This window comes from Astatotilapia calliptera, chromosome 12 (genome assembly GCF_900246225.1).
Source record: "Astatotilapia calliptera chromosome 12, fAstCal1.2, whole genome shotgun sequence".
Taxonomy (NCBI): domain Eukaryota; kingdom Metazoa; phylum Chordata; class Actinopteri; order Cichliformes; family Cichlidae; genus Astatotilapia; species Astatotilapia calliptera.
This window is the reverse complement of record NC_039313.1, coordinates 36,650,817-36,678,684: the sequence shown is the minus strand read 5'-3', so window position 1 is coordinate 36,678,684 and position 27,868 is coordinate 36,650,817. Positions and strand designations below refer to the sequence as shown.

Below are 27,868 nucleotides of genomic sequence, written 5' to 3'. Positions count from 1 at the left end.
TAAGACCAGGATTCTTTATTAAAGTTCTGAATCTTTTTGGTCATGCTGAGCTTCCTTGTTTAACGGTTTGTGTTATTTTGTGAGAGCTTGCGCATCATTTGTGTTGATATCTTTGCTAAAGTTGTATTATTTGGTAGAATTGGTTTTAAAGCCAGCTTTTATCGTGTCCGTATGGCCACGCGGGCTCTTGCACTTTCAGTAGTGTCATTCGAGCGTGGTGCAGCTCCGGGTCTAGTTTTTCTCTCGGAGTGACACCTCTCGCCTCTTTCTTCAGAGCAGCTAACAGCGCGAGCTAATCCGGCTAACAGCTAACGGCTAGCTAGTGGCGCTATGATGGCGGAGCTGGTGCAGGGACAGGCCTCGATGAACCAGCCGGGGCTGAAGTCAGAGGGCCTGGCCGATGTTTTGCAGCGGGCCCGGCAGGTAACAACTCCACCCGGGCTCAGCCCACACCCGTTCCGGGCCGAATCGGGTCGTTTAGATCGAGCCAAAGCACTTTTATCGGAATTGTCCGTGTTTTGCTGCTGCTACTCGAACTTGTACCACACACACACACACACACAGTTACACTCACACACTCCGCAGCATGCTAACTAGCTAGAAGCAGCTCGGAGTTGGACTTGTGGCCGCTTGTGTAAACTTTTCCGGTGCTGACACGCTCCGGGAGAGAGTTTGGGGGGAGTTTGCCGAGCTGTCACCCGGAGGGGAGCGCGCTGGGACGGCGGAGGGGAGACGAGGGTGGGGGGGAGCGGGAGAGAAGTTTGGCCACACGTGTCACTCCGCCAGCGGGCAACCTGTTGGGCTGCGAGGGGCAGAAAGGACGCGGGTCACCGGGGTTACTGCGCCTTCTGCCCCCGTCGAGGGTCTCCTGCAGGCCGGGGGGTGTCTGTACCGAGTCCTAGCGGTTAATGGGGGAGACGGGCCCCCTCCCCCCCCAGGCTGCTGTTTACTGTAAGTTGGTTAGAAAGTAGGCTGGCGTTACGCAACAGCCTGAGAGCCATATACAGGCAGGAGGTGTGTCTGCGCCTATAGACAGACAGGTTCACCCTCCTGTGTCTGCGTGCACCTCACTCTGCACTTCTGCCTGCGTGCACCACACCTAAGAGTCAGCCTCAGGTAAACAGACAAGTGAGCGTGCCCTTTAAATTGGCACCCTGACCTCTGAGTGCCACCCCAGCCAATCACAGCCTGCTCCCCCAGGACTGACTGAAGAACTCCTCCAGGCACCGGTAACTTTCACCTGAAGACCTGAGAGCTCACAAAGTCACAGCGAGTCTGTCCGGCGATAGTTTCCCTGTTAATGGGTCTGTTTTATTGGACCAGAAACAAGCCAGTGCCACAGGTGTGTTCCTCCAGGTGTCACTGCGGTGACCTCAGGTGTGAGGTGCACGCAGTCTGCAGGAAGTTGGATCATTTGTGTTTTACTTCCTGTTAGTGTGTTGTCTCTTAAACTCCCTTAACTCTCAGCCACACTCTGTCACACTGGGTAAAAACATCCGTCACTGCCCGCTAACACCTGGCCTGGGGCGACGCTTGGTGGGCGATGCAGACTAACCAGGCGCAGTCCTCCGTGTACAGAGTGCTCGGCGACTTCCTGGCAACCACCAGTTGCTAAGGAAAAATGTGTTGAGTGGTTGCTGCTTGTCATCGCGTAGAATTGGTCATGAAACGATGCTTTACCAAAAACCTCGGTGCGATTGCTTTGGTTACCAGCACGTTGATTCGATCGTCTGTAGTTTACATGCAGCCAACCTGTCTGCAAACTCTCACAAAGCGAAGTGTCTCAAACGGGAAATGTAGAATGCTCGTCTTCAAAGTAAAAGCTGTGCTTTTTGTTAGTGATAAAGGATGACTTTTACTTTGAAGGCAAACGTTCTACATTTCCGGTTGGTGTCGCAGTGTATTTAGCGTCTTCCATCAGCCAGCTCGCTGATTTGATGGTGATTAGAATTCCCCCCCCCCAAGTCTGGTCAAAGTTTAGCTCCACCCTGTTCCTCTGATGATGGTTTACACCAAGCGAACCTCCACTAAAGAAACTGCAACACCTCCAGCAGATGGTCAGGAATCGCACACTTCGCCTCTCATTTACTACGTAGGAAGTGATGTCACAGTGTTACCATACTGAACTGTGGAATCACTTCTTCTTTTTGAGTGCAAGTGCTGCTGCTGACCAATGAAATCATGCTCTGGAAATGTGTGCACTGGTGATGTTAGCTACGTTGTGCTAACTCACAACGTTTGTGTGTATGTGTGTCAGATGTGCAACAGATGTGTGAGACATTTAAAACGTGACTGGATTTTGAGGTTTGTGACTTGATGTTTGTGCGGTCAGCGTTTAGCTCCCTCTCGGTTTTTCGGCTGCTGGACTCGTGGCTGCTCTCGTGTTTTCTCTTAATGAGTAAATTTGTTGATGTGTTCATCCTGAGAGCAGTCAGCAAGCTCTTATTTTGAAAAGTCAGTTGTCGTTAACCAGTTGTCCCTGGTCCTTACGAGTAGGGCTGGGCGATATGACCCAAAATTCATATCTCGATATTTTTTAGCTGGATGGCGATATAAGATATATATCTCAATATTTTTTTTTTTTTAAAGCCATAAGTTAAGAACAAAAAGAGAGTTCTTAGTCACACTGTGTCCCAGATGTCACACGGGCACTTTTATTTACATACAGCGTAGATGTACATGAAAACATTACTCAAAAATAAATTATCAGCATTTATTAAATAATCATGCTCCATAAATAAAAGAAAACTGTTCTTTTTGTGCATAACAAAAAGCTCACAATTGTGCAGTCAAAATGTAAACTAACAGACGCTGAGCATAATAACAAAGAGACAGATTTCACAGCTGCACCACGTCTCTGAACAGGTGCCATTTGTGGTCCTTATACACACACAGTACGTATCACTCCGCGAGGCTCCTCCTCGGTAGCCGTAATCATCCGACAATCCATCAAGTGGTGCAGCTCCGTAGCTTAGCAAAGTCATATTAAAACATTTTTTGACAGATTGCTGAGCGCTGTGTATCACATAAAATCGGTTCGCGGTCAGTAAGCACAACCAGAATTCATACATAAGGCGCACTGTCGAGTTTTGAGAAAATGAAAGGATTTTAGGCCGTGCAGCCCGGTTAGCGCGGTTAGCTCGCTAACACGTTGACGCCGTCCAGCCCCACGCACGGGGCGATCCGCGGTAACTCGCTAACGGAGATTTTCCGCTTTCATCTTGTCATTGCCTGCAGATGAAGCTATGGCGGAGGGGCAGTTGTGTTCAGTGAAGGAGAGGCGAGGCCGAGTAACGCAGTGTAGAGACAAAAGTGGACGAAAGAGAGGCAAACCTGAGGCTCCACAAGTATAATTATAACGTAACATAGACTATATCGATATAAACGATATTGTCACATCTTATATCTCGCATGAAAATATATCGATATTTTTAAAAAACTCGATATATCGCCCAGCCCTACTTACGAGTAAGTCACGACAGTCCTTCATGTCATTAGCAGCTTCTCGTCCTTTTGTTGGAGGCTTCTCCTCCTTTGTGCCGCACTCCAGGTGTGACGGTAACCTTGGTTCTGTTCTTCACACCAGAACCTGCAGCAGGTGAAAAATGGTTCATGAGCAGAACTGGGACCATTTGGAGAATAACGTGGAGAAGAATGAGTGTTCGAGCTCAGGAGAGGCGGTGGGGGAGCCTCTCCTGAGTGTGGAAATCTCACCACTAATGTCAGTAGATTGGAATTATTTAAGTTCTGTTTTCTTTCTCAAAGTTTAAGGGCATAATCTTCGCTGTGTTGGCTGCTGAAAGACAAACAAATCTAGCTGCTGTTGATCTCCAGTGAGTGTAGGCTTTCAGCCTGCTGTGTACCTCAACTGTCCAGGTGTGTTTACTCTGGAGGCTATAACACTGTCTGAGAGTACGATACGAGCTCACTTCTGTCCAATGACGCTGTTTCTAGCCTTTGTTTAGCCTCAGGTAGCTTCTGTTAGCTGCCGTCAGCCTCAGTTAGCTGCTGTTAGCCTCAGTTAGCCGCAGTTAGCCTCAGTTAGCCGCTGTTAGCCGCTGTTAGCCGCAGTTAGCTGCCGTTACCGAAACTGCCTTCGAAGTGACTATAAAATAGTTGGAGTTTGATGGCTGGTGAATAAAACCTCACACGATGTGAAATCACTGGGAAAGCATGATTCTTTAAAAAAAATATTAGCGTAATGTTAGCAGTTGTTGATGTTTAGCTTGTTAGGTGTCAGTTGACCAGAGATGGGAGGGTCACATGTCTAATCTCCTGACAATAAGTTAGTGCAGCATTATCAGGAGTAAATGAGCACGTTTAGTGTTAGAGCCCTGACCACAGTTCAGCAGACGAGGCTTGAGCTGAGGAGGAAGAGGACGACGCCTCCGTCAGGTGTCGGGTCAGAAACCTTTGTTTAAAGTTTGCACGTTTCAGCTGAGAGAGTTTCAACGGATTATTTTCTTTACTAGCTGTCTGCGGCTCACCTTTTACAGGTAATACTGTGAGGCTGTGGAGCACTGTGAACAGGTGTGAGCAGGTGCAGCAGACTGACTCCGCCCACTGGACTATTTTTACTGAGCAGCAGATTTTTCTTTAGTCTTTATCAGGAAAACACTCAAGGTTTCCTCTGTGTGCGTCTGTCTCTCTCTGTGTGTGTGTGTGTGTGTGTGTGTGTGTGTGTGTGTGTGTGTGTGTGTGTGTGTGTGTGTGTGTGTGTGTGTGTGTGTGTGTGTATTTAATAGTATTTGCAGTCTGCGTACCGTCAGTTCGTCCTCTGAAACAAACAGTTTTAGCTCCTCCCCCTAAATGGCAGCTGAAGTCTTGATGTCATTCCCTGGTTTTTTGTGGCCTTCTTTATAGTTTGATGAACATTTTCTGGGTGTTTGTGGTAGAAGAACATCTATGCTGGACCCTGAAGAAGATGATGGACGTGTTGAGGAAGGTTTAGTCTCCCAGGTAGAGTTGTGACGTTTGAGCCTCACGCCTTTAAAACGGCTCCACCAAATCTTTGTTCTTCACACCAACTGTAAACTTTAATGAGCTGCAGCTCTGTTAGAAATATCTGCGCCCAGTCAGTCGAGTGCGTCTGCAGCCAAACCGGGCGCCTTATTAGGAAGCCTCCTGGTTTAGGGAGTGAGGCTGAGCTGTGTCGGCCTCTGGAAACAGGCTGCATATGAAGACACGTCGGCCTGCGCTCGGGCGGCCGACCTGCTCTAAAGCAGAGGTGCTGTTGGACTTTCTGCTGACCTGGGACCAGTTTGGGGCCTAGTCTTTATCCTGCTGTGGTTTTGGACCTGTGTACTGTAAAAACTTTACTGTTCTAATTTTAGTATCGCTGTTAGTTTCCGGCCGCTCACGTGTGCCGAGCTGCTGTGAACAGATGCAGGTGTTACAGCTGTTTCTGCCATGTTCACAGATGGTGGGCAAGCTGGGCGGAGAAGGGATGTCTCACCTCAACAGCTCCTCAGTAAGTGTCGAGCCCTCGCTGTACTACCCGGGCCAGAAACGACCAGGAGAGGATGGAGGTAAGAGGCTCATACACCCGCACTCCACCCGTCAGACTGCTCAGTGACAGGACGGCCGTGACGTTCCAGCATTCAGCGAGTTCTTATGAAAACACTTTACAGGCCGTCTGTGGATGTAAGAAGGGAAACCTGCTGTAACTGCGGCCCGACTGAAGCTGCAGTGACGTCTTTTTATTTTGTTTAATAAACGACGGCGGGAGAATAGCGTGTCTGTGCTCCGACGTGTTCCCGTGTTTGCCGCACACGTCATGCCAGTTCGATTCTCGCTGTTCGCTCTGATGATCGGCGCCGTCACATCAGCCTGACGTCTAATCTCTGTCTCTGTCTCCCAGTAGGTAACCAGCTAGCAGCCATGGGGCATCAAAGGTACGACCCGCAGCTCGTATTGATCACACTCACACACACTCTCTGTGGTGTGTAATGATGCGTGTGCAGCTTCATATTCTTGTTTGCAAATCGACACGTGTGAGGTCGTGGAGGTGCACCTGTGTTATAGATCTGTCCTCCTGCAGTCTGCATCAGAATAATCACTTATTGACACACACACACACACAGCCATGCGTGACCAGGATGCCGATGTGTGTGTTTCTGTGTGTGTTGCAGGGTAATCACAGAGGATTACAAGGTCCCTGACAGGATGGTGGGCTTCAGTGAGTATGACCTCTGACCTTTCGCTGGGCTCTCGAACCTTTACATAGAATATGCGTGTGAACCTGGAGCTGTTCCCCTGTACTGTGCTCTGCAGGCGTCCTGGTGTCTGTCTGTAGTCTCATTTCTAGCGACCAATCACATCTGAGCAGCCTGTGGCTGTGTGCAGGTAAACAGGGGGATGGTATTTGCATCGAAACCTTTCTCACAGAGACTAAATCCTCTCCTCAGCCAATGGGCTTCCAGTCTGATGGTAACCTGCTGTCTCGGCGTTTTTACTGAACCTTTCCTTTGACTCAGAACTGCGACGGTTCTGGTTTTTCTGGATGCAAACCCCATAAGTCAGACGTTAATGTCAGAACCAGAATGTGGGTCCGAGGCGCCGTTTGGCCTCAGAAGCCTCGAGCACATCAGCTGAGCCAAGTCTCATTTTCCTTCCCGGTACCTCAGAGGAAGCAGGCTGACGTCAGTGTGTTTGACCTGGAGTCACGGTCCTTTACTTACTGCATGTACAGAAGCAGCAGGTGGATGTTCCTCTAATTACGTCTGTCCTCCTCCACCTCAGTTATTGGCAGGGGAGGAGAACAGATCACCAGGATCCAGTTGGAGTCGGGCTGTAAGATCCAGATCGCTCCCGGTGAGTTCAGCGCTCCGTGTTTTTACGTTTCCTCGGACCACGGAGAGTCCAAACTTCTCCGTGGTCCCTTTGAATTAAACGGCCTGACGACTTACCTGACGCATGCGTGTTTCTGCAGAAGGCGGGGGTCTGATGGAGCGGCCGTGTTCTCTGACGGGGACTCCGGAGAGCATCGAGTGAGTTAGTGAAGCTGGAGCTGGCGGAGCTGCAGGTGAAGCGACGCTCCCGCTAAACTCTGTCACGTCTGGCTGTTTTCAGGCAGGCGAAGCGGCTGCTGGCCCAGATCGTGGACCGCTGCAGAAACGGTCCGGGTTTCCATGGCGATGGAGAGGGCGGGGCCTCGGTGCAGGAAATGCTGATCCCAGCCAGCAAGGTGGGGCTGGTGATTGGCCGAGGAGGAGACACCATCAAACAGCTGCAGGTAGATTCACGTCACAGGTTCAGATCAACAGGGGGGCTCTCGCTCAAGGAAGTGATGTCACTGCGAGAGGTGAAATGAATATGACAGCTGACATGGTTCCGCTCACTGTTGGGTCTGCAGACAGACATGTTTCCAAGTCTTTGAACTTTAGATAAACAAGTCTAGTGTTTCTTTTACATAATTATAATCATTTAATGACTCAGAGTTCTTTGTAGTTATTTTATGGTAAATGGCCTGTATTTGTATAGCGCTTTTACTTGGTTCTAAGGACCCCAAAGCGCTTTACACTACATCCACCCATTCACACACACATCCACACACTGGTGATGGCAGCTACATTGTAGCCACAGCTGCCCTGGGGCGCACTGACAGAGGCGAGGCTGCCGGACACTGGCGCCACCGGGCCCTCTGACCACCACCAGTAGGCAACGGGTGAAGCGTCTCGCCCAAGGACACAACGACCGAGACTGTCCAAGCCGGGGCTCGAACCGGCAACCTTCCAATTACAAGGCGAACTCCCAACTCTTGAGCCACGATCAGATCGTTTTCACTTTCGTAACCCTGCTGAGGAGAGTTATCTGTGCTGGCTGGTGGAGTGTGTACGTCCTGTTTAGAGCGTTCGCCATGAAATCAGGTGTTTTCCTTTTATAGAACAAATCGTGACGATCGTGAAGCAGGAACGTTTGTAGGGTCAGGACTGAGGTGCCGATTGAATAACAGGGTTTCAAATAGCAGGAAATGTTAGTGATGTTAACTGCTCTGGTTTTCAGGAGCGAGCTGGAGTGAAGATGATGATGATCCAGGACGGCCCGATGCCAACGGGGGCCGACAAACCCCTGCGCATCTCCGGAGACCCGTACAAAGTGCAGGTACGCCGGCGAGTACTGTCCAGGGGTAATCGTTCTGCAGGACGATAACTGTGACGCAGACTGCTGATTTATTACTGAGCGTCAGTGAAGCAGGAGCCGTCAAAGGACGAGCTGAGGACACCTGGAGCCACGTACAGCAGCTGCGTCCTAATGAAATGAGACCATGTGACTATCTGCAGCTTATTAATACAGGGAAACTGACCAGTTACAATCATCTAAAAAACATCCTGATCTGATTCTTTTCACTACAGATTTGCTGTAAAGTGTTTAGTGAGGAAAGATTTACCGCTGAATCCACAAAGTTTGAGGACATCCTGTAACAGGATTTGTCAGTGGAACCTACGGGCGGATTCAGGGCTCTGATTTGTTGGATCTGTCATGGGTTCCTCCGAGGTCCTGGGCTGGTTCGGTTTAGATGATCCTTAAAAGATTTTGGCTTTCAATGACAAAAGGTTACTGATCGAATTGGAGACTTGAGGTCAAGCAGAAAGTTGGTAAATATTTCGATGCTTTTTAGTTCCATCCTTTGAGGCGGGGCTAATCCCGGGCCGTTTCCTCCTGCAGGCAGCGAGGGAGCTGGTGTTGGAGGTGATCCGGGAGAAGGACGGAGACTTCAGATCGGGTCGCAGTGACTTCGGCGCCCGACTGGGAGGAACCAGCCTGGATGTATGACTTGGGCAAACAAGCGTTCCTGGGATGGTTGTGTTTAGACGCCGTGCTGATCTCTCCGTCTGTCCTCAGGTTCCCGTTCCCAGGTTTGCTGTCGGCATTGTGATTGGCAGAAATGGAGAAATGATCAAAAAGATCCAGAACGATGCAGGGGTCCGGATCCAGTTTAAAGCAGGTGTGTCATGCTTTGGCTCATTACGTGCTGAATCTTTCTGAATGTGAGCTTCGAGTCCGCTTCGTTCTGCAGCTCCTATCATCACATCATCCATGAACACCAGTGAGCGGCTTCCACCATGATGTGGACGCGTCAGCTGCTTCTCTGCACTTTCCTGCTTCATCATCTTCAGTGCCGTTATTGTGAACGTCATCCTGGTTTCATCTCTGTCATATTTAAAGCTGTTAGTTTGTCCGGCTGCTTTTGGAGGAACAAACGCTCAGATTGACTTGACACACTGCCTTTCTTCTGACTAGCATTAGCTTACTAGTTGACTTCTTGATGGCTACCGTAGCAGCTAGCTGGGAACCGTTAGCTTGCTCTTTAACTTTGTCCCCATTTAATCCTCTGAGGCGACGTATTTCTTTGCAGGTAAGCTAGCTAGCATTAGCAGAGAGACAGCTCAGGCTGGTTAGTCTGATTTTGTGTTCACACCAGTTTAATCCACAGTTCAACTGGTCAGTGTGAGTTAATCATTTTATTACAGTGCTTGTTTACACAAGTGTAGAAACAGATAAGCAACGGACTTTCTGTTCACACTGCTGAGGATTTGACCTCTGACCTTTTAGATGATGGTGTCAGTCTAGAACGTGTTGCCATGGTGATGGGTCAGCCGGACCGCTGTCAGCATGCTGTCCACCTCATCAATGAACTCATCCAAACAGCACAGGTAAACACACACACGTTGGTTTTTCTTCTGAGCGGGGACCTTTGTTTATGTTCTGCTTCATGGGTCCTTTTACATGTTGCTGTTTTCACAGGAACGTGATGGTTTCGGTTCAGCCTTGCGGAGCGGGCGGGTCAGAGGTCGTGGTGATTGGACTATGGGCTCTCCTGGCCCCCTACAGGAAGTGACATACACCATCCCTGCTGACAAATGTGGCTTGGTCATTGGCAAAGGTAGGAAACTGAGTCTGCTTAGTCTGGTTAGAAAACTGAAGGTGAGGAAGACGTTCACACTGCTGTCGTTTGTGTTTACCAATGTGTTTACATTAATGCAAAGGTCAAGGTTCAAACGGGTGCCTGAAAACCTTGAATATGCTTGGATTTCAATGTTGTCTGTTCAAGGTTTGAAATGTGCGCCCTGCATGACCGCACTAACATGCTGCAGGTTTTAATGACAAATACAAATCATGGCTCAGATAACAAGGGTGCAATCCGCCTGAAACGCCTGCAAACAGGATTTGCACCTTTTCACACTGGGGCAGTTTGTGTAAGTCCGAGTGAATCATTTTCCACATTGTGTGCGTTACTCAAGATTATCATAACAATTATTATTACTATTTTTGTAGCTAGCAAACTCGTGAGATGGATGATTGACATGCACTGAGTGTGATGCCATACAGCAGCGCCAGTATAGCAGTTAGTTACGGTGATTTATGGAACATGCTGTGAACTCAGACTGAATACGGTTGTTTTCCCCCTGAACAGAATAATAATAGAGCGTGTCTCGTTTTTAAACACAATCTAAAGATCACAGCAATCTGAGGAAGTTTCACTTTAATCCACGTGAACGAGGCTGCGTTAGCTCATTGCAGCAGAAACTGCGCGACGTGGATTGGATGAGTAACATGATAATGATCTTATAATCCTGTCACTGTGCGTCTTATTTTGGTGTTTTGGTCCTGAGTGTTTGTGCTGTGAGCAGACGTCCTGCAAACATCAGTGAGACACATTTTAACCCCACAATACCAACAACAGGCGGCGCAGCCTCATTGACTCTATTTAAAAACCTCTTACAGCCCATCAACCTGTGTGTGTGTGAGAGAGTTGGAGGTCAAGAGGGTCGAGCAGCAGCCTCCAAATTAAAAGCCACAAAGAAGAAGATGTCAAGTGCAGCGTGTTTAGACACCATATGGCCTGTTTGTGCGCGCGCGCACACACACACACACACACACACACACACTCTTACTTTGCACCACTTTAGAGGACCCCGTGTTCGTTTCCTCTGATGAATTCTTCGTGCTGACAGTCCCCCCACACATTCAGACCTGCTGGTTGTGAGGAGCAGCCAATCACAGAGGTGGAGGATGAAGTGAGGGGCTGCGCCGGCCCTGATGATGGGTTATTAATGCAAAACTACTGAAACAGAATCCAAGAATGAAACAAAAGAAGAGGTGACCTTTAACCTCTAATTATCAGGGTTATACTCGGGGTCAGACTCAGAGCTGATCAGATCTAGCAGGCTCCACTGTGTTCATGTGGAAATGAGGTTCAGTATGGAGGTTGGCCCCGCCCCTCCCCGCCCCTGGTTCTGCTGGAGGTTTCTTCCTGTTAAAAGGGAGTTTTTCCTTCCCACTGTCGCCAAAGTGCTGCTCATAGGGGGTCATATGATTGTTGGGTTTCTTTGTATTATTGTAGGCTTCAGACTGACAGCAGCAGCTCTGAGTCGACACAGGTCCTCCTCCTGGTCTCTGCCAGCAGGTTCGTGTTTCCTGTCCTCATCTTGACCGTCCTGCTGGGACCAGCTGTACCTGTGAAGCCCCCCAGGCTCCGCGGCTAATTACACAAACTGAAATTTAATTTAATAATTTTCCCAGAATTAAGCAAATCAGATAAAATCCTCAAGTCAGGTTTAAAGTTAAAGTCGAGGTTTTCAACTTCCATTTATTTAAACTAGAGCTGGGCGATTTTTTTCATATCACAATGTGTTTTTCATTTCAGGCGATAACGATATCTATCACGATATCAGCCAAATAACTATATTTGTAAGATTTAAATGTGCCGTTGCTCACACGTAAAATGTGAAATAATCAGCAGCTTGTTTTGATTTAAATATTTATTTCCCATAATAAGTTCAACAGGGTAGATGTACTTAAGGAACATGAGACTTTTTCAGATAAATAAAGGCAAATATTGCAAACTACACAAAAGGCAGCCGCTAAAGCGTTTAAGTTTCAAAATAGAACAAACGAAACAGACTAAACTGTCAATTCCACTTAGAAACAAAATATTAAACGAACGTTGTTCCTCTCACACGCTCCTGCACACCAAATCTGGAACTACTGTCCATCATGTGTCGTCCTTTTTATCTACCTCGGGAATTTACATCGGTCATTGTAAGTGCCGTTTATATTCCACCACAAGCGGACACGGTCACCGCCTTATGCGAGCTGCATGAGGCACTCACACAGCACCAGACACAACACCGGGACGCTGCGCTTATTGTGACGGGGGACTTTAATAGCGCCAACCTCAAACGCGCAGCGCCGAACTTTTATCAACACATCACCTGCCCCACCAGGGGTGAAAGGACACTGGACCACTGCTACACTACAGTCAAGGACGGCTACAAGGCACAATCCCGCCCCCCGTTTGGCAAATCTGATCACGCCGCCATCTTCCTCATGCCAAAATACAAACAAAGGCTGAAACAGGAAGTTCCGGTTCAGAGGAAGGTCGCGCGCTGGACGGATCAATCGGTGGCCGCGTTACAGGACGCACTCGATGACGCAGACTGGGGCATGTTCAGAAACAGCTCCGACGATGACGTCAACGTGTTTACGGAAGCGGTTGTGGGATTCATCGGGAAACTAGCGGATGATACCGTGGAGACAAAGACTATCACAACGTTTCCCAACCAGAAGCCGTGGGTGGATAAAACCATCCGCGACGCTCTGAGATCCCGCACCGCTGCCTACAACACGGGACTCATGACGGGGGACATGGACCCGTACAAAGCCGCGTCATATCATGCCTGATGTCATGATGTCATGAAGACATCATGCCTCGTCCCTGTACCAAAGACGCCTCGTCCCAGTGGCCCCCAGGATTACAGGCCCGTGGCACTGACCTCCCACATCATGAAGACCCTGGAAAGGCTCATCCTGGACCAGCTGCGACCCATAGTAAGACCACATCTGGATCCCCTTCAGTTCGCTTATCAGCCTCGTCTCGGAACAGAGGACGCCATCATCTACCTGCTCAATCGTGTCTACACCCATCTGGACCAGCCGGCGAGCACTGTGAGGGTCATGTTTTTTGACTTTTCCAGTGCTTTCAACACCATCAGGCCGACCCTCCTGGGTGATAAGTTAGCAGCGATGCAGGTGGATGCTTCTCTGGTGTCCTGGATTGTTGATTACCTGACAGGAAGACCACAATATGTACGTCTCCCACAGTGTGTGTCTGACAAGGTGATCAGCAACACAGGGGCACCACAGGGGACTGTCCTCTCCCCCTTCCTCTTCACCCTCTACACCACAGACTTCAGCCACTGCACAGAGACCTGCCATCTTCAGAAGTTTTCTGATGACTCTGCGGTGGTTGGATGCATCAGCAGGGATGATGAGACAGAGTACCGGGCTGTGGTCGACTCCTTTGTCACGTGGTGTGAGCAGAATCATCTGCAGCTCAACGTGGCAAAGACCAAGGAACTGATCGTGGACTTCAGGAAGACCAGGAAACACTTGACCCCTGTTTCAATCCAGGGGGTCAGTGTTGACATTGTGGAGGACTATAAATACCTTGGAGTACACATTGACAATAAACTGGACTGGGCTAAAAACACCACAGCACTTTACAGGAAGGGCCAGAGTCGTCTCTATTTTTTGAGGCGACTGAGGTCCTTCAACATCTGCCAGAAAATGCTGAGGATTTTCTATGAGTCTGTTGTGGCCAGTGCGATCCTCTATGCTGTTGCATGCTGGGGGAGAAGGCTGAGGGTCGCAGATGCCAACAGACTTAATAAACTGATCCGTAAGGCCAGCAATGTTGTGGGGATGGCGCTGGACTCCCTCAAGGTGGTGTCGGAGAGGCGGATGCTGTCCAAGATAAAGACAATGTTGGATAACACCTCCCACCCACTCCATGACATGTTGGTCAGTCACAGGAGCTCGTTCAGTGAGAGACTGAGATTACCCATGATGCACCACTGAACGACACAGGAAATCATTCCTGCCTGTGGCCATGTCCCTGTACAACGCATCCACTTAACACACTGTTTGCTGCTACAGCTACACATGTTTCTTTTCCAAATATTTATTTATAAGTGACTTATGTATGTATGTATGTATATATATGTATATATTGTACTATTCTTAGTTAGCGTATTGTCTGTCTTGTCTTAATGTTGGTTTAAAATGGAGCACTGTAACAAAAAATAATTTCCCCCAGGGATCAATAAAGTATTCTGATTCTGATTCATATAATGTGCGGAGGGCGGTGAAAGAGGCGAAGCAGCGCTACGGGAGGAAACTAGAGTCACAACTCCAACAGAGTGACTCTAGGAGCCTGTGGCGGGGACTAAGGACAATAACGGACTATAAAGCACCAACAACCGGTATGACGAACGCGGCCGTGACTCTGGCAGACGAGCTGAACACTTTCTATGCTCGCTTCGAGGCTGCAGCTAAGGTCTCCAACAATGCTAGTGTTAGCGGCGCTAACGGCTGCAGACAGGAAGATACTGCCAGCACCGGAAACGTGCTCGTCATCTCCGAGCATGAAGTAAGGAGAGCCTTCAAGAGAGTGAACACCAGGAAAGCAGCAGGACCAGACGGCATCCCAGGTCGTATCCTCAGAGACTGCGCATACCAGCTAGCTCCTGTGTTCACTGAGATATTCAACATCTCTTTATCTCAGTCGGTGATCCCCACATGCTTCAAAGAGTCCATCATTGTTCCTGTCCCGAAGAAACCCCACCCTGCTTCTCTCAATGACTATCGCCCTGTAGCCCTCACCTCAGTAGTGATGAAGTGCTTTGAACGCCTGGTCAGAGACTTCATCATTTCTTCACTACCAGACACACTGGACCCACTACAGTTCGCTTACCGTCCAAATCGTTCCACAGACGATGCCATCTCTCATCTCCTCCACACATCACTCACTCACTTGGACACTAGAAGGGGGAATTATGTTAAAATGCTCTTCATAGACTACAGCTCTGCATTTAACACCATAATTCCCTCCACACTCACCACCAAGCTGGAGCATCTGGGACTCAGCTCATCTATGTGTCAGTGGATCTCCAACTTCCTAACTGGCAGACCACAGGCAGTAAGGATGGGCGGACATGTCTCAGCCTCCACCACTCTCAGCACTGGAGCCCCCCAGGGGTGTGTTCTGAGCCCCCTGCTGTACTCTTTGTACACATATGACTGCGTGGCCACTACCAGCTCCACCACCATCATCAAGTTTGCTGACGACACCGTCGTGGTGGGCCTGATCTCTGATAACAACGAGACGGCCTACCTGAAGGAGATTAGGAATCTGGAGAACTGGTGCCAGAGGAACAACCTCCTTCTAAACGTCAGTAAGACAAAGGAGCTGATAGTGGACTTCAGCACTAAGCAGGAGAGGAACTACCAGACCCCCGTCATCAACGAGTGCCCAGTGGAGAGAGTGGACAGCTTCAAATACCTCGGAGTTCACATCACACAGGACCTGTCATGGTCCTGTCACATCAACACCGTGGTGAAAAAGGCCCGACAGCGTCTCTACCACCTCAGACGCTTGAGAGACTTCCAACTGCCCTCCAAGGTGCTCAGGAACTTTTACTCCTGCACCATAGAGAGCATCCTGACGGGAAACATCTTAACCTGGTTCGGGAACAGCACCATGCAGGACAGACGAGCTCTACAGAGGGTTGTGCGGTCAGCTGAGCGCACCATCCGCTCCGAGCTCCCTGACCTGCACTCAATCTACAGCAGGCGGTGCTGGACCAAGGCCAGGAAGATGGTGAAGGACCTCAGCCATCCCAACAACAGACTGTTCTCTCTGCTGAGGTCAGGAAAGCGATTCCGCTCCCTGAAGACCAACACAGAGAGACTGAGGAGGAGCTTCTTCCCGCAGGCGATACGGTCTCTCAATCACACCACCACACAGTCCTGACCCACACATGCAGTTCTTACACACACACTGGACTTTCTGGACTTTGGTTTTGCACAACACTGGTCACTATATTCTTCATTTCCAGTTAATACTTGTACAGCTGCTGTTATTGTGTATATATTTATTTATATTTATATTTCTTCATACATTCTTATATAGTTCTATATTGTGTATTTTGTTGTACAGTTATTTTATTTTCAACTTTAATTTATATATTTTATCTTATTCTTCCCAGTTAAATTGACCCTTCATTCTAATTTGTGTTGTACAGTTATTTCATTTTTAACCTTAATTTATATTTTATTCCTTCCTAGTTAAATTTACCCTTTTTAATTTTTCATATTTATTTCCTATCTTATTCATAGCCTTTCCCTTTTTTGTTTTCTTTAGGTCACGAGCAGTTGTCCAAGCATTTCACTACATATCGTACTGTGTATGACTGTGTACGTGACAAATAAAATTTGAATTTGAATTTGAATTTTATTACTTCTAAAAATAAATCTTAGTTTGTTTTACAGAAGAACAGACAAAACTGACTAACTTTTGTCAACATCAACTAAACTGAGAACTAAAAGGAAATTCTCGACCTCTCCTTGTTGTATAGCTGAGCTTTTCAAACAGCTGTAACAGTTACTAGTCTGACAAAAGCCGAATGACGAATCAGCGCTTCCAGTCAGAGACTGAGCTGCACCGCTTTATTGTATTTCCAGACTTGCTTTCGGCACATTTACAGTGCAGCTGCTCTGTTTTTGTCAGACTTGAAATAGCAGAAATACCTTCACACTACGGAGCTTCTGTGGCTCTTCCGTTCGACAATCTCTCCGGCGTTGGAACCATCGTCTGTTTTCTCCTCGGTAACCTTCGGTCGCGCTCTCGACACACTCATTTGCTCCGTTACCCGGCGGCACGGCGGCTGGCTGCTTCCCAAACAAATACACATGTGCGGCTTGGCACTTGTGCTGTACGCAACAAGTCACGTGACGTGACGCTGCGGCTGTGATTGGTTCGGCTCTGCGCTACTTAATTTGGATTGGCTGGTTTTTTTTTTGGTTTGTTTTTTTTAAGAGGACAAGAGCGGTGAGGTCTATCGCAATAGTTTAATTTTTCTATCGAGAAAAAGTTATATCACAATACATATCGTTATCGTTCTATCGCCCAGCTCTAATATAAAGTCACATAGACCGACATGTCCAAGAGTGCTAAGCTAACCCAGCCATCGAGGTCATCCCCTGATTCCATGCAGCATCCTGCAACATGATTTTACTTTGAGTGTAAACACATTAAAATCCCACCGATGAATGAAGCACGTCTGTTTCTGTCAGAAACAGCAAAGAACAACAGGGTCTACTCTTTTCTACTCTGAGCGCTTCTGAGCGTCTGTCGGACGCTCCCAACATCTTCATCCGATGGTTTCCACCTGAGCTTTGTCGCGTTTTCCCAGCAGTGACACCACTGAGCCCTGCTGAAGGACTCACCACCTCTGCACAGTCCTGCTGACCCGGGGCCGCCCCCGGCGCTCATATTGATCAGCTGTGTGAATGACACCTGCTGTTTGTGTCTGCAGGTGGAGAAACCATCAAGAGCATTAACCAGCAGTCTGGAGCTCACGTGGAGCTGCAGAGGAACCCCCCACCCTCCACTGACCCCAACACCCGGGTCTTTACCATCAGAGGCACCGCCCAGCAGATGGACCTGGCTCGCCAGCTAATAGATGACAAGATCGGGGTATGTAAAACAAGCGCACCTCTGTAGATGCTTTATCTCGAAGAACGAGCGCTGACCTGCGTCTCCTCCCACAGGGTTCGGGTATCATGAGTAACGGAGGGTTCGGCTTCAGCCCCTTCACCCAGGGTCCCGCTGCACACCAGAAGTAAGAGTCCTCAGATCTTAGCGCACGCTGCCGTCACACAGCACATACGTCCGTGATCCACGTCCCTCAGAAGCAGGAAGGACGCTGCACCCACGGAGCGAGTCCAGTCCATGAGTGGGCGGGGCTGCTTTGGTGTTCTTCTACAGCGGGGGTGGGGAAGTCCAGGCCTGCAGCTTTTAGATGATCGCAGCTGATTTAAAGGAGCTCCTCAGGCCTGGAGTTCCCCACCCCCGCTCTGAGTCTGAACATCCTGTTGTAATGATAGCCAGCTGCGCTCTGATTGGCTGACTGTTAAAAGGCATTGCTAACTTCACTGCAGGTAAATGTGATACCTAACAGGTAGTTTCAGGTAACCATGGAAACTAGGGCTGGGTATCGTCACTGATTTCTGGAATCGATTCGATTTGAATCAGGGAAATTTTGCCTCAGACAGTCAGAAATATTATAACTCTGATCACTTATCACTGCGTATCTATATTTTTATATCTATAAAACAAAGCTGACACTGTGGAGGGTAAAGAGGGAGGGAGGGGGGGAGGGAGGGGGGGAGAGCTGTGCATGAAGTGAGATAAGATAAGATAAGATAAGATAACCTTTATTAGTCCCACACGTGGGAAATTTGTTTTGTCACAGCAGGAAGTGGACAGTGCAAAAGTTATGAGGCAAAAATTAGAATACAATAAGAATAAATACAGTACACAACTGTACAGAATAGAATAAAATAAAATATACAGTAGAATAAAATAAAATAAATATACAATAAGATAAAAATAGAATACAAATACAAATACTATATACAACTGAGTAAAAATACAACGATGACAGAAAGGATTATTGCACTTAGTATTATATCGTGGTCGAAGCAAAACAGCAAAACTCAGAGTGAGTTCATGACGGTGTTTATGTGGAGCGTAGTTTGGATCAGGTTCAGAGATAAACTAACAGCTTCAGAATCGGCGCAAAAAGGGCGTGAACACAAAGCTCGACCCGCCGAAACGTCAGAGTCAGCGAGCTGTCGGCTTTCAGCCCCGAGCGTGTCCGTGCCGTCGGTGAGAAAGTCACAGCTCGCTGACTCTGATGCGTCGGCGCTGTGTGTTCACGTCTCTGTGCAGAGTCGTGTTCCTGCTCTCAGTCACTGTTTCAGCTGTTTGGTGGTTGTTGAAATGTTGTGAGGCTGAACCTGAGATTCTGGCGTTTCGGCCAAAATAAAATCGATTCAGGATTTTAATGAATCGATTTCACGCCATCCAAGCCAGAGTCGATTCTAATCGATGATCAAAACCCTAATGACGTGACGTTCTCTAAACGAGCAGTTCCACGCTCTGCCTCAGGGGGAGTGAGGGCGGAGGCCATGTTTGCTGTGGGCGTGCTCCGTGATGGCGCCGTGTGATGACGGTTCATGGAGAATTTCAAGAGCTACGAGTGTGACCTGTTTTCCTGTGGTCACGATGAAAACCTTCGCGGTCCACACACGTGACGTTTCCACCTCCAACACGACCACGGCAGCGCCGCAGGCCCGTGTAAGTCTGAGGCAGCTGTGGGCGTGGCTGTGGGCGCTCCGCCACATCAGCTGATTCGTTTAACTGTCCTCTGCATTCTGTCGCGTTCGTTTGTCTAACGGCCTCATGCTGAGACGCTGATGATGATGGACATGTGTGTGTGTGTGTGTGTGTGTCTTTGACTCAGCCAGCTGTGTGTTAAACACATGTTTTTATGCAGCTGTGGGAGTGGGCAGACCTTCCTGACCGGCGTCTGGGGAAACACCTACCAGACCAGCTGGCAGAACCCAGGACAGCAAGACCCAGGTACCACACACACACAGACACACACAGACACACACACACACAGACACACACAGACAGACAGGGACGGACAGGGTCACACACACACACAGGGACACACACACACACACACACAGGGACACAGACACACACACACAGGGACACACACACACACACACACACAGGGACACAGGGACGGACAGGGACACAGACACACACAGGGACACACACACACACACACAGGGACACACACACACACACACAGGGACACAGGGACGGACAGGGACACAGACACACACACAGGGACACACACACACACACACAGGGACACACACACACACACAGGGACACACACACACACAGACAGACAGGGACACACACACACACAGACAGACAGGGACACACACACACACACACACACACACACACAGGGACACACACACACACACACAGGGACACAGACACACACACAGGGACACAGACACACACAGACAGACAGGGTCACACACACACACACACACACACACACACACACACAGGGACACACACACACACACAGGGACACACACACACACACACACAGGGACACACACACACACACACACAGGGACACACACACACACACACACACACAGGGACACACACACACACACACACACACACAGGGACACACACACACACACACACACACACACACACACAGGGACACACACACACACACACACACACACACACACACAGGGACACACACACACACACACACACACACACACAAACACACACACAAACACACACAAACACACACACAAACACAGGGACACACACACACACACACACACACACAGGGACACACACACACACACACACACACACACACACAGGGACACACACACACACACACAGAGACAGACAGGGACACGGACAGGGTCTCACACACACACACACACACACACACACACACACACACACACAAACACAGGGACACACACAGGGACACACACACACACACACACACACACAAACACAGGGACACACACAGGGACACACACACACACACACACAAACACAAACACAGGGACACACACAGGGACACACACACACACACACACAAACACAAACACAGGGACACACACAGGGACACACACACACACACACACACACACACAGGGACACACACACACACACACAAACACAGGGACACACACACACACACACAGGGACACACACACACAGCCTTTGTTTAGTCTAGAAGCTAAGACTTGTGTGTGTGTGTCCCTGTGTGTGTGTGTGTGTGTGTGTGTGTGTCCCTGTGTGTGTAGGTCACAGTATGGCTCAGACAGGACAGATGGACTACTCTAAAGCATGGGAGCAGTACTATAAGAAGCTAGGCAAGTCAACAGACACACACACAGACAGACACACACACAGACAGACACACACACAGACAGACACACAGAGCTGTGACAGAAACATATTTTGTATATGAATGTGTGATGTTTATGTATCTGAGCTCCGAGCAGTGACATTGACTGTGTGTGTGTCTGTGTGTGTGCGTCTGTGTGTGCGTCTGTGTGTGTGTGTCGGTGTGTCCAGGTCAGCAGAACCAGCCTCAGAGCTTGATGACAGACTACAGTAAGGCCTGGGAGGACTACTACAAGAAACAGAGTAAGACGTGTGTGTGTCATGTGAAGCTCAGTGCTGGGAAGGTTACTTTTAACATGTATTCCACTACAGATTACAGATTACATGCCCCAAAATGTATTTTGTAACGTATTCTGTTCCGTTACTCAATGAGAGTAACGTATTCTGAATACTTTGGATTAGTTAATATATTACCTTGTTTTTTACAACTACATGAATGTCCTATTGCTGTGTGATTTATTACTATTACTGAAGGTTACTCTCCACACCAACACCAACTAGATGTTTAAATCTTAATATAAATGAGTAACAGTAGGTGGACATTAGGTAAGGCTGCACTTTTTGCAGTGATCTCGTATAGAAAACTATTCGGCGCGTACATACAGTGGGGCGAAAAAGTATTTAGTCAGCCACCGATTGTGCAAGTTCCCCCACTTAAAATGATGACAGAGGTCAGTAATTTGCACCAGAGGTACACTTCAACTGTGAGAGACAGAATGTGAAAAAAAAATCCATGAATCCACATGGTAGGATTTGTAAAGAATTTATTGGTAAATCAGGGTGGAAAATAAGTATTTGGTCACCTCAAACAAGGAAAATCTCTGGCTCTCACAGACCTGTAACGTCTTCTGTAAGAAGCTTTTCTGTCCCCCACTCGTTACCTGTATGAATGGCACCTGTTTGAACTCATCATCTGTATAAAAGACACCTGTCCACAGCCTCAAACAGTCAGACTCCAAACTCCGCCATGGCCAAGACCAAAGAGCTTTCGAAGGACACCAGGAAAAGTATTGTAGACCTGCACCAGACTGGGAAGAGTGAATCTACAATAGGCAAGCAGCTTGGTGTGAAAAAATCAACTGTGGGAGCAATCATCAGAAAATGGAAGACATACAAGACCACTGATAATCTCCCTCCATCTGGGGCTCCACGCAAGATCTCATCCCGTGGGGTCAAAATGATCATGAGAACGGTGAGCAAAGATCCCAGAACCACACGGGGGGACCTGGTGAATGACCTGCAGAGAGCTGGGACCAAAGTAACAAAGGTCACCATCAGTAACACACTACAACGGCAGGGAATCAAATCCCGCAGTGCCAGACGTGTTCCGCTGCTGAAGCCAGTGCATGTCCAGGCCCGTCTGAAGTTTGCCAGAGAGCACATGGATGATACAGCAGAGGATTGGGAGAATGTCATGTGGTCAGATGAAACCAAAGTAGAACTTTTTGGTATAAACTCAACTCGTCGTGTTTGGAGGAAGAAGAATACTGAGTTGCATCCCAAGAACACCATACCTACTGTGAAGCATGGGGGTGGAAACATCATGCTATGGGGCTGTTTTTCTGCCAAGGGGACAGGACGACTGATCCGTGTTAAGGACAGAATGAATGGGGCCATGTATCGTGAGATTTTGAGCCAAAACCTCCTTCCATCAGTGAGAACTTTGAAGATGAAACGAGGCTGGGTCTTCCAACATGACAATGATCCAAAAAACACCGCCCGGGCAACAAAGGAGTGGCTAAATACTTTTTTGCCCCACTGTAAAACAGGTCCGCGGCTCCGAACCGTAGTAAAGGGACCTCTGGCTAATACGTCGGGTTCGTGTCGGGCTCGTAGCTGAAAACTAGCTTTACTTTGTTGTGTGGGTCGACTTTGCTAGCGAGAGACAGAGAGAGGCGTTGAAAGACTCCAACGGAGCTTATTGTTTCAGAGGAAACACGAACACAGCGTACAGTCGAGTCTTAATAGCTTACTTACAGCTGGACTACACTGCCCACGAGGCTACATTCTTCAGGGCGATGCCTGTAACACTCTGCCTGTTGCCTTCTTATTAAGTCATTTTTTGAACAGTAATTTTTAAAAATATTTCTTCATGTCAGTATGCGGCCACATGTAGAGGTGACGTGGGCCGTGAGATTGAGACACAGACATTGTACTCTGTTACTCACCAACACTGGTGACGCTTCAGGCTGTTCCTCCGTCTCAGAAAGAAAAGTCACTTCTCTGCGTTTCTCTCTGAGCGGCTGTCAGGTGTGCGTTACAAGTTGAGCTAAAGAACAAAGGTAGGCGTGCACAAGTGTGTGCGGGGCAGCAGGCAGCTGACAGTTCCTGTTTTTACCTGTGCTGCTCCTGCTCAGGGACATTTGTAGTGTGAAGGTCAAGTTTGGCCTCATTGCATGTAAAACTATGGGCTCAAAATGTGGTCATAAATATTTTGTACTTGTAAAAAAAATTGTGTGTGGACTTAGAAAAAAAACCCTGCAAGTTACAAGTACGGATTTTGACCCTATTTTTCTTCCTTTCATCTGATTGGTCAATGTCATGTCAATCACAAATGTAACAATCCAATCAGAGAACAGATGGGTTTGGCTGTCGAGGGGCGCTTTTTTTGAACTGCAGGTCCTTGAAGGGAATAAATGCCCTTTTACATGCCAACCCAGCGTTTTCCTTCATCACCACGAAGGAAAACAGTCTGTGGTCGTCCGAGTTTGGTGATTTTTGTGTCACAGGACTATGTGTTTAATACAGGGACTTCCACAGCCTTTTCAACAGCGCTGCGGACCGCGGGGGGGGGGGGGGCAGTGTTTTGTAAATGACAGTCTTCATCACAAAGCTTTCTTAGTTATGAATTAGCATACATGTTTTTATTGAACATTTGAAGAACCAGCAAAAAAAACCAGAAACTCTTGTAGAGGACATAAAGTCAGAGATAGAAAAGACAAGGAGCAGGTGCATCTAGTGCAGGTAGAGCTGCTGCAAAAACCCACAGAGCCCAGCAGCCAGCAACAAATTCTGGATCCTTTGCTTTTAGTTAGCAGTTAGCATTAGCAGCACATCCTGCGTCCGATGTGAAAGGACTTTTATGCTGCGCACTGTGACTCACAGCAATGGTCCCGGGTCAGCCCTGACTTTGTGTTAAACTAATCCTAAAGTAATAATGTATTTCTAACCACTGATATACCACAACTTTATCCTTTCAACAGCTGCTCAAAGTTAGGGGACCTAGCTGCTATCGGATATTTATATAGCGATCCTCCAGCTTCAAACGGTATCACCCTTCAAGGACCTGCAGTTCAAAAAAGCGCCCCTCCGACAGCCAAACCCATCTGTTCTCTGATTGGATTGTTTAATTTGTGATTGACATGACATTGACCAATCAGATGAAGGGAAGAAAAATAGGGTCAAAATCCGTACTTGTAACTTGCAGGGATTTTTTGGCTAAGTCCACACACAAATCTTTTTTACACACACAAATCTTTTTTACAAGTACAAAATATTTATGACCACATTTTGAGCCCATACAAAACCAGCTGATTGATGAACAACATCACACTACATGCGTGTGTGTGTGTGTGTGTGCGTGTGCGTGCAGCTCAGTCGTCTCAGCAGAGTTCAGTGCCAGACTACACTGCAGCATTAGCAGAATACTACAGACAGCAGCAGCAGCAGCCCTACCTGTGGAACCCCGCCCAGATACAGGTAACACAGGCGCCTTCTGCTTCACAGCGATGTCCTCCTCCCGTTTGTCACGACGGCTAAATGTCACTGTCACTTCCTGTCTCCTCAGGATCACTAGAGGCTCCTCCCTCACCGGCGAAGGCCTCGGATGGTTGTCGATGGCGTCCGAATCTGGGTTTCCTAGCAACGCTCTGCCGCTTCCTCCTCCTTTTGTAGAGAAAAACTAAGGATTAACTGAAAAATCACGAACTTTCTTTCTGTTTTTTAACCTTACAAAGTCGATATTTTGTCAGGCAGATGTTTTTGGACTAGCCTCCGGTCTCCCGCGGTGTAGACCTGGTTTTTCTTTGTTTTTATTTTTTATCAAACTTGAATTTCAAGATGTATCCGTGTGGCTTTGAACAAAACGAAATCCAGTATAATCTATATTTTGTCTAGTTTTATTTTCCAATAAGAAAACGGTATAAGGCTTAGCAGTCTTGAGTATGAAAATCAGATATTAATATTATTATTATCATTATTTTGGTTATGATAATGTTTTAAAGCATGCGTCAGGCTGTGTGTTGACTCAGTTTGTTTTTTATTTTGGCATCAAACCGTTTTAATGACATCGGATGGAAATGTAAAGTTTTTGTACTAAATCTGCTCGCTGGGTCTGTTTCTCCTAATTTTACCTGTTCAGTCGCCAACTTGGAGGTGCAATGATGCATTACTGTTTTCTTTTGGTTTGACCATAGCTCTTATTCTTGTATCTTTATAGTGATTTCTTTAGGTTTTTATGATGTAACAATGAATAAATAGCGACTTGTATTGCGTTGTCTAAAGCCAGATCTCTCTGTGGTCTAACGCTTTGTATTCTCACACGATTTAACCTCCAGTCACCGCCACATTTTCCTGCCTCCGCTTTTATGACCGAGTCTGGGAAGATAAGTTTTCTTTGAGTGAACTTTATTATTGTTGTTGTTGGTCGCATTTCTATTTTCTGATTTGTTTTTAGAGGAAATTTCAGGAGCTGATCAATGAAGTTATCGATTCCGTGTTAGCTAAACAAACGTGTGTGTTACCTCAGCTGTGTGAATGTTTCTGCTAGCTGTGCTTCGTTAGCTAAGTGGTGCCTGTTAGCTGAATGTAAGTAAATGGAAATGCTGTCCGAGCGCTACGTTAGCTGCTGTGGGGTTGTTTGTTTTTTTCTATGCGCACGTTACAAAGGCTAGCTGAATGAATGTGCTAACTGAACACCGTGCTTGTCTGTTGTGTGTTAACCAGGTGTCGGGTAGGTCTACAAAACCACGTTCCCAAAATTGTTCTCAAGATCATTTATGCCTAAGGTCACATGTTCCCAAAGTTGCTTCCCAGTTTCCAGGTTCCTAAGTTCTCAGGCTTCTTTGTTCCAAGGTTATATGTTCCCATTTTTGTTCCCTAGGTGCTTTATGGTTAAGCTAACCTCTAAGCCTCGTTTCCATCTCAGGAAGCGCTAAGCTTATTTCAAGTTCCCTGACATGTCGGGCAGTCTAACTAAAAGCCATACAGGGAACAGAAAATCCCTTTCACAGGTTCCAGCAGTCGTCACGTTGTGTGGCTAACGACTTACATTACGTATAGCTGTGGGGAACGTAGCAGTAGTGACTGTTTGGGAACTTGGTGTTACTCTGCGCTCGTGACGTGTTGCACAGACTGTAAATAACGACTAATAACATTTAACCTGATGCAGATCGTGGAGATTTTGTAAACATTTTAGAGGAAAAGTATATTAGAAAAGTAGAGCTGTACGGGATAATGTCTGAACGTGGAAGCATGAGCTCTCACACTGTTACTGCTAAATGGTGTAATCTGATGTGTTAGCAAAAGGCCAAAAACAGCGTTTCTAGGCTGAACGTCCATCTGTCTCATTCAACCGCATGACTAGCATGAACGAGTGACTCTGTAAATACGACTTTAATGTTCGTTAGCCAAACAAACTAGCCGGCTGCTGTACATTAGCTGTATGTTCTGTTTATATTAGGGCTGGTTTACACTTCAAAATAAATGTACAATTGTTTTGTTGCTGTTTTATACTTGCACAGATTGTAAATGTGTTTTTTTGTTTGTTTTTCAAACGCAGCCGGACTTTGAATCTACTGATTAGTTTCTTTAGCGTTAACATGCAGTTAGCAATAAAATTGTTTTGTGCATAAATTCACATTCATTGATACTTTTTAAAAATGTGCTCATCTGTACATGTGCTACACTTAGCGTTAGCACTGTTGAACGTTATCAGCTAAGCAAGTGGTAAGGATTTAATCTGTGTGTTAGCTGAACGTTTAGCTAAACTTTGCGTGCGTGTTAGTGTATGTGTGCTAGCGCTGTGTGCTGTTATAAGTTTTGTTTGTTAGCTGAGCGTTTAATGAAAATGTGTGCGTTTTGGCTCACTTTGTGCGTCGGCTCGGCGCTGTGTGCGTGTTGGCAGAGCAGTTCTCTGAACGTTGTGCGTGTCGGACCACAGAGAGGTTTGTCTTGTCGAGGGAGATCTGGTTGTCGTTGAATCAGTGCTTCTGCTTCGTGTATGTGTGATGATGATGATGATGCTGATAATAATGACGATAATAATGAGTTCTCCTGTTCAGGGGTCTATTTAAATCTGTTATGAATATTCATTTTGTCGATGTGATGATATGGTTTGTGTAAATTTCCACTCTGGCGGGTGCTCTCCAGTTAAAATGTACTTTGTTAAAGATGATATTGTTTAATTCACGTGTCGTGTCTAACCGAAGCTGAATATGTGTTATATTCTCAAGACTGCTAGGCTAACTGTCTCTCTCTCCTCGCCTGTTCCCGTCTGGATGCCGCCACCTTCAACACGCCTGTAATTGGACCAGACGAGCTGAGCGTTGTCGTCGCAGGCGTGTTGAAGTCCCGCAGCTCGTTGTTGTGGCCCCTCCGAGGCGTGGGGAGCTATAGTGAAGGGGTTAAACCCCCCCCCCCCCCCCCCCCCCCCCCCCGGAGTTGTTAACGGTGGAGCGGACGCCGGCCTGGTGTCCGGTTCTCGCAGCGTCTCAGGACCTGAACCGGACACGACGCTCGCTCCACTCTGGCCTAGAACTTCCCAGTCCCGATCCCGGTCCTGAAGGGGGGACGGGGAGCTTTTTGGTTTTATGGTTTCTGTTGTTTTTCTAATGGACAGACGTCCTAACTGTAACCTGCAGATTTTTCTATTAGATTCTATTGACAGATAGAGTTGTGTATGAACCCGAGCCACGAGACTGTCGGTGGTCGAGGATGATGATTAACATGAGGGTTAATAAATGGGCTCATTCTTTCTGA

At 47.6% G+C, this 27,868-nt stretch overlaps 1 protein-coding gene across 3 annotated transcripts; it reads left to right on the top strand.

Annotated features, from left to right (window-relative positions):
• Nucleotides 1-278: 278 nt before the first annotated feature.
• LOC113033271 (far upstream element-binding protein 3-like) lies at nucleotides 279-27,868 on the top strand. 3 transcript variants are annotated; one of them, XM_026186910.1, is made up of 19 exons: nucleotides 279-423; nucleotides 5,420-5,528; nucleotides 5,864-5,894; nucleotides 6,132-6,178; nucleotides 6,742-6,813; nucleotides 6,932-6,989; nucleotides 7,072-7,234; nucleotides 8,005-8,103; nucleotides 8,668-8,769; nucleotides 8,845-8,947; nucleotides 9,556-9,656; nucleotides 9,748-9,886; nucleotides 17,382-17,542; nucleotides 17,617-17,687; nucleotides 19,407-19,492; nucleotides 20,788-20,856; nucleotides 21,062-21,133; nucleotides 24,483-24,589; nucleotides 24,678-27,868. In XM_026186910.1, the coding sequence occupies exons 1-19, from the start codon at nucleotides 331-333 to the stop codon at nucleotides 24,684-24,686; spliced, it is 1,692 nt and encodes a 563-aa protein (XP_026042695.1). In that variant the 5' UTR covers nucleotides 279-330; the 3' UTR covers nucleotides 24,687-27,868. The 3 variants fall into 3 exon arrangements, with proteins under 3 accessions (XP_026042695.1, XP_026042694.1, XP_026042696.1); XM_026186909.1 differs by having other exon boundaries at nucleotides 5,861-5,894; XM_026186911.1 differs by lacking the exon at nucleotides 20,788-20,856 and having other exon boundaries at nucleotides 5,861-5,894.

Bases quoted from the DNA above. Each gene is read 5' to 3' on its own strand.
- LOC113033271 (XM_026186909.1), top strand. From the start codon at position 331: ATGATGGCGGAGCTGGTGCAGGGACAGGCCTCGATGAACCAGCCGGGG. The intron at 5,895-6,131 runs GTACGACCCGCA...TGTGTGTTGCAG, and splicing joins GCAGCCATGGGGCATCAAAG to GGTAATCACAGAGGATTACA. The intron at 6,814-6,931 runs GTGAGTTCAGCG...GTGTTTCTGCAG, and splicing joins TAAGATCCAGATCGCTCCCG to AAGGCGGGGGTCTGATGGAG.